General features: G+C 40.2%; 1 protein-coding gene across 3 annotated transcripts in view; it reads right to left on the bottom strand.

The window, feature by feature from the left end:
- Positions 1–11,216, bottom strand: part of rd3 (retinal degeneration 3, GUCY2D regulator) — a 20,862-nt gene extending 9,646 nt beyond the window's left edge. The window contains exons 1-3 of one of the 3 annotated variants that reach the window (XM_017695620.2): positions 11,073–11,216; positions 9,550–9,697; positions 3,242–3,574 (exon numbers count right to left, since the gene is read on the bottom strand). In XM_017695620.2, the coding sequence (XP_017551109.1) occupies positions 3,242–3,528 (287 nt within the window). In that variant the 5' untranslated portion in view covers positions 3,529–3,574; positions 9,550–9,697; positions 11,073–11,216. Of the gene's footprint in view, positions 1–3,241; positions 3,575–6,721; positions 6,986–9,549; positions 9,698–11,072 lie in introns of those variants that run through there. The other 2 variants (XM_017695619.2, XM_017695618.2) reach the window with 2 other exon arrangements.
- Positions 11,217–11,559: the final 343 nt, after the last annotated feature.

Here is an 11,559-nt window from a genome sequence, read left to right as displayed (position 1 = left end):
CTCTTTCCCTCTCTCTTTTCTCTCTCTCTCTCTCGCTCTCTCTCTTTTCTCTCTCTCTCTCTTTCTCTCTCTCTCTCTCGCTCTCTCTCTCTCTCTCTTTCCCTCTCTCTCTCTCTTTTCTCTCTCTCTCTGTCTCTCTCTTTTCTCTCTCTCTCTCTCTCTTTCCCTCTCTCTTTTCTCTCTCTCTCTCTCTCTGTTTGTTAGCCCCCTAAGAGGAGAGAGAGAGAGAGAGAGAGAGAGAGAGAGTTATAATTAGTATATTGTTATTATGTAAGTTGTTATTGTTGTTGTTTACATCTGCACTTGCTTATATCTCAAAGTCTTTTCTTAAAAAATTTAAAACGTTATTATGGCTATTAAAAGCAAATTATAATTTTAAATGCAACGCTAAGTTAGTCTGAAGGTTTTTTTTTATTTAAAACAATAACAATAATAATGGATGGTACATAAATCATGTAGAAACAGGACAAGTTCACAAACATGCTGTCTTGACTTAAACTCACTCACTATCTTATCCACTTATCCTCCTGGGTCGTGGGGGGTGCTGGAGCCCATCCAATGCTTATATGGCAGAAGGCAGTAAAACACCCTGGACAGGCCACCAGTTCATCTCAAGGCTTATACGTTCACACTCACACTTACACCCGGGGCAATTTAGTGTCTCCAACCAGCCTGACTGCATGTCTCCCACACAGACATGGGAAAAACACACAAAAAGGGAATCAAACCCTTCTTGCTGTGAGGCGACAGCGCTAACCACTGCACCACCGTGCTGCCGTGACTTAACCTGACTTGAATGAACAATTTAAACAGCCAAACTGCCAGAACTTGTGTTGCAAGAACAAACTTAATCTTCCTCTTACGCCCAGATGGGAGACCAAACCCTGCCTCAAACATGCAAGGCAGTGATGTTATCCACTCTGCTATACCGTCTAGCAACATTGATGTTTTAAACATAATATTTAATAGTGAATGAAAAAGTGGCCTAATTTATTTTCTATTTATTATTAAATAACCCTACTATCTACTTCTTTCTGGAAGACCATGACCATGACTGTGCACATAGCCAGACTGTGTGGTTAATGTTATTTTCACCTAGTGTTAATAGACACTCCCCAGTGGTGTCCACTAGTAACTAATGTTATTCTGATGCGTTGAATTCACGGTGGAAAGAACTCTAATGCTTTAACAGGTGATATGGTCTGATTCCAGATGAATTTCATAGTTTTCTAATGGGATCTAAAGGTGTCCTACAGGAAACTAGTGGTCTCTATTGGTAACCATTGTCCTATTGGTCAGGGTAGCAGGATGAATGGTATCTGTGTTAGCTTGCATTAGTGTTTTATTGATCTGTATCGGTGTTCACTTATTTCTAATAATCCACTAATGCCCTGCTGAAAAAGTAGCATAGACGTAGGAAGCAGGGGGGCTGAGGGGACTGCAGCACACCCTATTGTTTTAGACTGCAACTGCTAATAATCATAATAATAATAATAATAATAATAATAATAATGAGAATAATAACAGAGAGCTATATATAAATTTATATATATGTATATATATATATATATATATATATATACACTTTCAAAATCTACAGTAGCTGCTTACTGTTTAATTTAACAATAAATGTTCATTAAAGTGAGCCCAATCACTTCCCTCAGAAACTGCTGGATGCTTTGTAGATGCATCGCTAAACACACACTGGTTGATGTAAATCATCCCAAAAAAACTGGTGCATTGTTTACGTCATGTATCTGTTGCTTTAAACTTTAGCATCCTCAACTTAAAACACCTCCCAGTATCCGTGTGTCACGATTGGCCCCTCCCAGTCCTGTCCATGTGCTCGTGTTGTGTTTACTTCCCAGTTCTGTCCATGTGCTTGTTTTGGTTTTCAGTCCTGCGCTCTTGTTTCGTGACTCTGCTACTGATTGTCTCCACCTGTGTTTCCGCCTGTCCCTCGTTTACCCTCATGTATTTAAGCCCTGTGTTTTCCCCTGTCTGGTTTAGCCTGTGTTCTGTTAGTCAGGTCTGTCTCACGATCTCTTCGTATTGGACATTTGAACCTGGACTGTTCTGACTATGACCCTGGATTTGCCCTCAATAAAAGTCGCTTATCTCAGCACGTGCGTCCGCCTCCTCGCTCCCCGGCGTTACACCGTGGTATAGGTAGATATGTATGTGCTGACTTTCTGTGAACTTTGTCCAATGTCAAAATGTTTTATTTCACTTGTAATAAAACATAATAAAACTATTTCACTTGGGGCAGGAGGGCCCTGTGACCGGAAGGTTGCCAGTTTGATCCCCAGAGCCGACAGTACATGACTGAGGTGTCCTTGAGCAAGACACCCAACCCTCCAGGCAAGTGTGCTCACTGACCAAGTGTGGAGATGTAAATGATAAAGAGGAGAGTGTCAAGGACAGATCCTTGGGGTACACCACGATCAACAGGAGGGACACCAGATTTGTGGGAGCCCATAGAAATGTATTGATGCCCATCAGCAAGTTACAACTGTAACCACTGAAGGGCAAGGCCAGTAATGCCAACAGATGACCGTCTAGATATAAGAACATTGTGGTTAACGGTGTCGAAAGCTGCTGTTAAATCTAAGAGAATCAGGACGTTCAGAAATCCAGCACCTGTAGTCAGCATCAAGTCATTTACAACTTTAACAAGGGCAGACTCAGTACTGTGTAGGGTGCGGTAACCAGACTGAAAAGGTGATGAATGGACCGATAGAAATGCTGTAAAATCAGTTGGAATAAAAGTTCTTTATATTAACGTACAAAGAAAGGTAAGAGTATTTTTGCCCTCTCCTGTAAAGTTGCTTTTTTTGGAGATATGTGGTTTTCTTTGCACAACAATGAAATATTACTTCACTCAGACACTTCTTTTGGCTGTCATCAGCTGCTTCATTTCAGTTTTGACTGTTTATGGCCAACTGTTGGTAGTCTGTGTGTATTGCAAATATAGCAGCATGTAAATTGGACAATTAAACCATCAGCAGCATCCAGAAATGCCTGTCAATTACAAAAATTCCCAAAAAATTGGTTGAGTAATAAGTCCAGCATAACAGATCAGATGTATCGCTTCAGACTGAGAACAACAGCATCTATGTATTTATATCTATAATCTCTTTCACATTAACAACACATTAAAATATGTTGTATCACATATGGATATCTGGGTATATAGGGCCTTGGGAAAGCAGGTACTCTCCTGTGTATGTGTGTTAGTTACCTCAGTATAACAGCCCCGCAATAAGAAGGCTGCACTTTGCTGCACAGCTCCTCGAGGGCCAGTCTCTCTGCCTGGCTGATGTCAAAGGTGCTGCGGGGGGCACTCACGAGCCAACTGTAGTCGACCCCTGTTTGTAACCTGCGATACTGGTTGTCCCGCTCACGCTGCAGCCGCTGAGCCTCCTTCAGCTGCCAGCTGAGCTCCAGCATCAGTGTGTCTGTCACCACCTCGGAGGGATCCCGCCGGGGCCGCCGGTACTGAGGCTCGCTCCAGATAAACCACGACATGGCCCTGAATCAAAGCACTTTTATCCTGCAGGGCTGGCTCACACTCCTGGAGAAATACAGGAAAAAACAGATCAGGCACGAAGAAACAGAAGCAGCAGATATCGAGCTCCACTACGCAGATTTTGTATAGAAGCAGCCTTGATAAAAGTGACCAAATACTAATGAGAACAAGGAGTTGAGCCAAATACTGCACACTGAATACACTGCCTTACATATATTCAGTATCACGTTCCATTACAAAACATTTAAATACATTCACAGTATATTTACAATAAATCTTGAAAATGCACTTTGTAAATCTTTTTTTAATTCACAGTTTCTCGCTGCTGCTGTTTGTCAGTTTCCTTCATGTAATTATTGTTTCTTGAAATACATTTAATGAAAAATGTAATAATTTCCATAAATTCTTCTAGAATTCTTCTATAAAACTTCTATATATATATATAGTTTTATAGAAGAATTCTAGAAGAATTTATGGAAATTATTACATTTTTCAAAAAAAAATTCAAATATATATATATATTTGAATTTTTTTTCTCATCGCCTGCTTCACTTCACTGCTACTCCCACAAGCCCCCAAGCTGAAGTCTGGTACAACACTAAACTTATTCTTAAACTTGCCCACTTCTGAGGAAATTAGTAGTTTGATCATCTCTCAAATAATCTCAGTAACATAAAGAATAATAACTGATCATCACACTGATTTGTCAGTCTACTCAGGCTTTAGCAGGAACTTTAGTGTTTGTAAATAAGCTGTTGAGTTCCTATTTAGAATTCATCTAACAAGCGTGTTGGTACATGCCATGCACTGCATCTAAAATAGTTCATAAACAAGAATTGATGGTGTTTCTAACGAAGATTGTGTTACTTTACTGAGTGCACACATTTTCAAGCATGTATTCTAAATTCTGCCTTAACAAAATACAACTTGATCTGAATACAGATACTTAATTTCTGTATTCTGAATATGTTTTCCTGGTGCTTGTATTCTGTTACATCCAGACTCAGTTAATGTCCTTTTGGACCTTATGGCTGTGTTTGACCTAAAGTGGTTTACTAATGTTTAACTGAAAGAAAGCTTTTTTTGTTACTCTTGGCAATTGATATATAGAATGGCTATTGACATTGGCTGTGGTGTACCTCAAGGCTCTCTCCTTGGGACACTCTTATTTTCTTTATATTGCCCTGCTTTCTTGTTCAAATGTTTAGTGCTTCTCAAGTCCTTATTGTGCAATCTGGCTTACTAGTATTAAATTGAAAGTAGAGGTCAACCGATCAGCTCAACCAGTCAGATCCTATATTTAGCATTTTCCAATATTTGGCAGGAAAACCTCTGCGAAAATAGTAATAAATGAAATTTATTTCTGTGCCTCATTTTGAGTTAGTTACTATTGCATATTTTTAGTATCATTTTAAAGGTTAGCTATTAGAATTTATTTTGAAATGTAACATTTTCTGAACATAATTTTCACATTTTGTCACAATTGGCCCCTCCCTGTCCTGTCCATGTGCTTCTGTTATGTTTACTTCCCAGTCCTGTCCATGTGCTTCTTTGTTTTGGTTTTTAGTCCGGCCCCTTGTTTTGCGACTCCACCCCTGATTGTTCCCACCTGTGTTTCCACCTGTCCCTCGTTAACCCTTGTATTTAAGTCCTGTGTTTTCCTGAGTTTCTTGTTGGTCTTTGTTTGTATGTTTGTTTGATGTTAGATGTGCTGTTTGTTGGATGTGTGTATTGTATTCTCGTGTTTGGTTCTTGTTTGAGGTTCTGTGTTGTTTATCATGTCCGCACCCCGATCTGTTCGCGTTAGCTCTATGATCCTGGACTGTCTCGACCCTGATCTTGGATTTGCCCACAGTAAAAGTCGTTTATCTCAGCGTATGCATCCGCCGCCTCGCGTTACACATTTATATTGTCTGGAAACTCCATGTACTCTTTTATGATGTTCAAATATCTAGTGTTAGTATTTCATTAAACAGTCACATTAACTTAATGTTCATTTTATGTAGGAATTGTGTTCCTATAAATTTTCACACAATTCAAATTAAAAATTTATGCTCGATGGAATAGGCCCAATATATCAGTTATCAGTCTTCTTATTGAATATATCTTATACTGGCGAAGAAAAACACATATCGGTCCATCCCTAAACTGAATATGTGGAAAAAACATGCTGTATGTGAACACAGAAGCAGCAGAGTTACAGAGAGGACTGTCAAAAATGCAATTGAGCAGAACTGGTGATTGGGATCTGTATGTTTTTTGTGTTTTCTAAGTATCAATTGTTGTTTTTAATACTGTTACTACTACTTATAATAATAATAATAATAATAATAATAATAATAATAATAAAGCCCCTTTAGTTGTGTTCTTTCTGTACTAGTGTGACCCAAGTTGGTTGGACCTTAGCCGTGTGTCTGAGTTTGATTTAACTAAAGAAAATTAATTCAGTTTTCCAGGCCTTTCAATTTGCAAAATCCCCTTTGAGGTTTTGCCCTGTACGTCTCTGTTATGAATCTGAGGGTTTGGCTCCCCCAGGATACAACCCCTCTAACTACTAGGCCTAGTCAGCTAAAACTTGGCTGATACATCTAATCTCATTTACTAAATAAAACTTTTCATAGTTCTAACAACATGATGTGCTTGAGTCAGACCCCTAAACTTATTATTAGACTGTATTTAGAAAGATCTTAACCGTTCGCTCTGAGAAAACAGCACTTTTGTTTTCCATATTTCCACCATACACTTAACTTTACTCTGGAATTCTCTAGGCTAGATGGCAATTGAAATGATTTGCATTCATGATTTCACTTCCTTAAATCAAAAACAGTAGCAGATTTAAATCAGTGATTTGAGAAAAGGCTACACTTTAAAAGTATTTGAACCCAGCAAGAAGCCCACAGCGAAGAGGAAATTCCCTTTAGACGCAACATGTACCTTTGAATTGTGACAACAAAGAGGGAATTAAGAGACTTAGAAAGTTCTAAGTGTATATAGCAATTATGTGTATCAGCAACAGACATTTCTAAGTTGTTCCTTTAAACCCAGTCATCCTCAGACCCCTCATCATCGCCTTTGTTCTGCTGAGCATGTATTCATTATTATTACCAAATACAAATCAGTAAAGTGCAGGACAGACACAGCACCTCTTCATAAAATAGCAGCAGCTTAAGTATGTATGAACCCAAAACCTACCTTTAACTCTTTTCCCTTCGCAGTGGGCCGCTTACTCCTAAATAACAAATCCCGGGATTACGAATATCTCGCTTTGCTCCTTTGTTTTCAGCTTCTATCCTTGTTTACATTGCATACTCCTCTCTGCTCTGCTCTCCTTTCCTTCTGTTCATTCCTCCCTCTCTGTCTCTCTCTGGGCTCCCTCCCCCTCCCTCTGGTGGCCCAGGGGCTTTAGAGTCTGTAGTGTATCTTAAGGGAGAACAGCTAATTCACGTTCACTCCCTCACTCCCTCCCTCACTCACTCTGCTGAAGTGGCTGCTGGCTCGTGGTTGCTATAGCAATGCTCTGTAAGCCTATTCGTCCAGAGCCAGCCTCAGAGAAAAGCTGTGACGCATGAGGGCCTGAGCGAGGAGGTCATGTACAGTGAAAAAGAGATTAATAAGCATGTGTGGGCTTGCAGGTCATGTGGCAGAGGGGCATTAACTGCTGAGAGGTTAACTACTCTTTACTGGCCACTGTTTGTTTCTCCTCACTATCCACACATACACTTACAAGCGAAGGCTTCACCCCCTTAAAAAGCAGGCTTATCGTTGAGCCACTGATGCTTAAGAAGGAGTAAAGATGTAAAGACGGTCTGAATTTACTGTACTGCACTGCAATTTACTTAATTTATTATTTATAATTAAATTATATATATATATATATATATAAATTATTTGTAAATTAAATAATTTATTTAATTTACTGTACTGTACTGCAGTTCACCAGCATATTTCTGTCTATATACCAGATACACTTGAATATCTGACCATGCACTAACTGTCTATACGTCAAGTACACCTATAACACTTGCCTACGCACATCTTGTCTACGTTCGACACCTGAACCTACTGACTGCACATTCTGTCTGTATTTTACTGTCTTTAGTCTCTGCCCTGTTTACTATGCATCTTTTATCACTGCACTGGAAAAGTCGCCCCATAGTGTTTCGCTATACTCTACTACCCTGTATTGTATCATGACAATAAAGTTGAATTGAATTGAATTGGGCAGCATGGGGGCGTGGTGGGTAGCGCTGTCGCCTCACAGCAAGGAGGGCCTGGGTTCGATTCCCCGGCCGGGCGACCGCGGTCGTCTCTGCGTGGAGTTTGCATGTTCTCCCCGTGTCTGCGTGGGTTTCCTCCGGGTTCTCCGGTTTCCTCCCACAGTCCAAAGACATGCAGTCAGGCCAATTGGACATGCTGAATTGCCCCTAGGTGTGGGTGTGTGAGTGACTGTCTGTGTCTGTCTGTCTGCCCTGCGATGGACTGGCGACCTGTCCAGGGTGTATCCTGCCTTCCGCCTGAAAACCGCTGGGACAGGCTCCGGCTCCCCCCCGTGACCCTGACGGAGAAGCGGCTTAGAAAATGGATGGATGAATTGAATTGAATGATGTTCTGGGCAGAATTGTTCACAATGGGGGTGATAGGAACCAGATGTCTATGGAGTTCAGGTCCTTCTCAATGTTACTTTTTTCAGATTTATCAATGTTTTACCAACAACATTCCATGTAAAACTCAGAGGGCACATGTAAGTTGAAGGCCTTTTGCTTCCATCCCTCGTTAGCTGCATTAGCCTCGTTGCTCCAGTGCAAAGCTAGATGTGTTTTGGACGAGGAATTTTACAACGAATTATCACGTTTGAAGTTTTATAGAGTAAAAGTGGTCATTTTACTCAGCCGAAATGTGCACAATGTGTTAGGCCTTCGGTTTGAGCCATGGGTCTCAAAACCCGAATTCAAATTTAGACATTTGAAGCTGGTGAAAAACATTCATATATTTTCCTTGAAGCTTCTAACTGACATTAATATATATTTGAGCTTGTATGTAACAGTTTTACTGTGATTCCTTCAGTAAAAAGTCATATAGCTGCCACTGCTGTTTTCCCTTCCTCGCAACTAACCCAAAGCAGATTAGATTACAGCTCGTATTTACAGTCAGTGATTTTTTATCTTGCGTAAGTGATCCCGCCATCCCCATAAATCCAGGGCGGTTAACCTAATGTGTAAGGCCTTCAGTTCAGCTCCTGAAGTCCTAACCAATGGGAGAGCTGGCATGCTTGTATCTACCTAGATAGCACAGAGAAAACAATCCTGACCGGATCGTTTTCTGTTGGGTGTCTCAGACGTTTAACTCTATTCTATTCCAAACAGAACTTAGCAATTAAATGAAAGTATTACCACAACACTTGCAGAGTTTAAACAAGTGTGATGATTGTATAAGCACAACATTAACTAAAAATAACAGACATGTTTATATTTTTTTATTTCATAGACATCCGTGAAATCTTACAATTAAGAAGGCCCCGAGGGTTCCTTATGTGATAGCAAAGCCTTCGGCCTCACATGATTAAAATGACTGAGACTTGTGCAAAGCATTTCAAGATGAACGAAGTGAAAGCGTTATTTTACAGCACCATGCACAACCGTAATCATTTGTGCACTGCTGTTTACAAAGCAAACCCCAGTGACGCGTATCTGTTCACTGGAGAGTAATATTGGCTAAAGCACGATTACAGCAGAGCAAAGCTATGTGAGCTTGCAGGAGCCTGGAGGCTGGCAGATGGAGAGAAAAAACCCCATCTAAATCTCAGCAGATGTCTCAGCTAATCTGTCTTACTAATACCACAACAAGGGTGAGGTCAGCCCTGCGCTAACTAAGCCACATCAGCTGTGTGCTCAGCCTGGAGAGAAAGACCTAGAATTAAATTCCATTTAACAAAAAAATCACACCGAACAGGTTCAAGCTAGAGTCGATGTTTAAAGAACATTCCAGAAAACATCGTATAGATGGTTCATATGAGCCCTTACCCTCTCGTGGTCCAACATATGGAGGTAATTGAGATCACCAGGGTGCCAGTTGTTGTCATTCTTAGTTCTTGTTATGGATTTAGAGGAACGTGCTGTACCTCCAAACCCAAGATCCAGAGTCTTTGGAGGCTGAGGTGACACCACTGCTCTGAAATCACAGTGTGTGCTGATTATTGAGTCTTCTGTTTATCAGTTCAGAGAAACTGTTTATGTAGTGTTTTTATTCAGTGATACAACTCGGTTGGTTTGATGTCTTCTCTAGAACATACATTTCTAGAAGGTACAGCAAAATTTGAAACCAGGTTGTCCCTCAGTTTTCTGAGATAAAAAAAATGCACAGGGATCATTTTATCCCGCAGGATACTGTGATTTGGAAGGGCCAAGGAAGTTACATCATATCAACGTCATTTACACTACCTCTACATCTGATTGAATGTGTTTTCATACATATAAAATGGCCCATATGCTGTATTTTTCTTTTCCTCTCTGTTTGTTTGTGGCTGTTTTTATTGCAGTGCCTTAAAAGGAGAATTCCACCCAATTTTCAAAATTTCATCAATCGTGCACAGCAGGGGTCACCAGTCTTACAAAGAGCCAATGTGGCTGCCTGGTTTGTTACAACCAAGTTAGGAGCACCAGAGCTGGTTTAAAGGGGAACTCCACTGAATTGCCAAAATTTCTGTGTAATTAAACGGCTGAGATGTAAACAGAGTCATTCAGAGTGGTTTGGTGTGAAATGTTCTCTGTTCTAGAGAAAATAACCGATTCTAAATTGTTCACAGTGGTGGTGATAGGAACCAGAAGTGGTTTTTGGATAGTAAATAAAAATAAAATACATGTTTTTTTATATTTGTTATGATGACCCCTGGTTCCTATCACCACCACTGTAAAGAAATCTCCACACCGAACCACTCTTATTTACTCTGTTTACATATCAAAGACTCAATTATGCAAAAAAAGACTGACATATGTAAATGAACCTGTTCTGATGGGCTGTGCCTTATTCAAAAATCAGTTTGAGATATAAAATACTGCTAATAACCTCAGCATGAATGGGCTGGGCTAAACTAAAACATTTACTTAATGGCAGTAATTTGGTAATAAATTATAATACTGTGTTCACATAGCTAGTCATGTACTGTAATGGATTGTTTGATCATTTGTTTTAATAAAATAGACCTAATTAAGACATAGCATCACTCAAAAGGAAAAGGATTTTATTCTGAAGTCAAAGTCAATTTAACGTCTTAAACTTTTCTGTATCAAGAAACCAGTCGGGGTTCTTATAAATGCAAATAAGCCTGTTTATCTCCAAATGATCGATTTTTCTCTTTGCCTTTTCGTTCGCTAATAGGCAAGTTAGACTGTTGTCTGCATTGCTATGGTGACCAGCAGTCTGCATGCCAGTCTACATGGTTTAAGGGGTGAATTAGCAGGTATACATGAACTCCATTTACTGTTACAGCTGTGTTGAACGATCAGCAGAGCTATATTTTTCCGCAGGAGGATTATTTTATTTTTACCTACAGATGTAATCCGCTGTGGAGCCGCAGCAGGGCAGTAAAAGATCCGGATCCACATGTTGCCGATTGCTGCTGTAGTATGTGAGGTTTATCCCAAAGCTTGTAGTGCTCTCTAATTCCCTTTGGAACGCCTCCTCTTCACATGTTTGTGTTTGCTGTGGCCCGACACGTCTGACCCAGCTGGAAGGGTGTGATCATTAGCGGAGTAGAATCAGGTGCAGTGAACCAGGATAAACACTGCAGAGCTGCAGGGGGAAAATTTGGTGTCAGGTTTCCGTTTTTGCTGCTCACAGGATTGTCAGAAACATATTATTGAAAATGGAACAGGTGTTGGTACAGCTCAGTACTGTTAACCTGACCTGCTTATTTGGTGGCTCGGTTCTCTTTGGTGTCTTCGCCTTACGTCCGTTTCCTGCTACTAGTGCACTTTTTTAATTAAGCTTATTTCTCTTTTCTCTTTCACATAAAGACCCATATTTTGCGGTGT

This window comes from Pygocentrus nattereri, chromosome 4, assembly GCF_015220715.1.
Source record: "Pygocentrus nattereri isolate fPygNat1 chromosome 4, fPygNat1.pri, whole genome shotgun sequence".
Lineage (NCBI taxonomy): Eukaryota > Metazoa > Chordata > Actinopteri > Characiformes > Serrasalmidae > Pygocentrus > Pygocentrus nattereri.
Note: the sequence above shows the minus strand (reverse complement) of the source record. Positions and strands in the feature narration are given on the sequence as shown.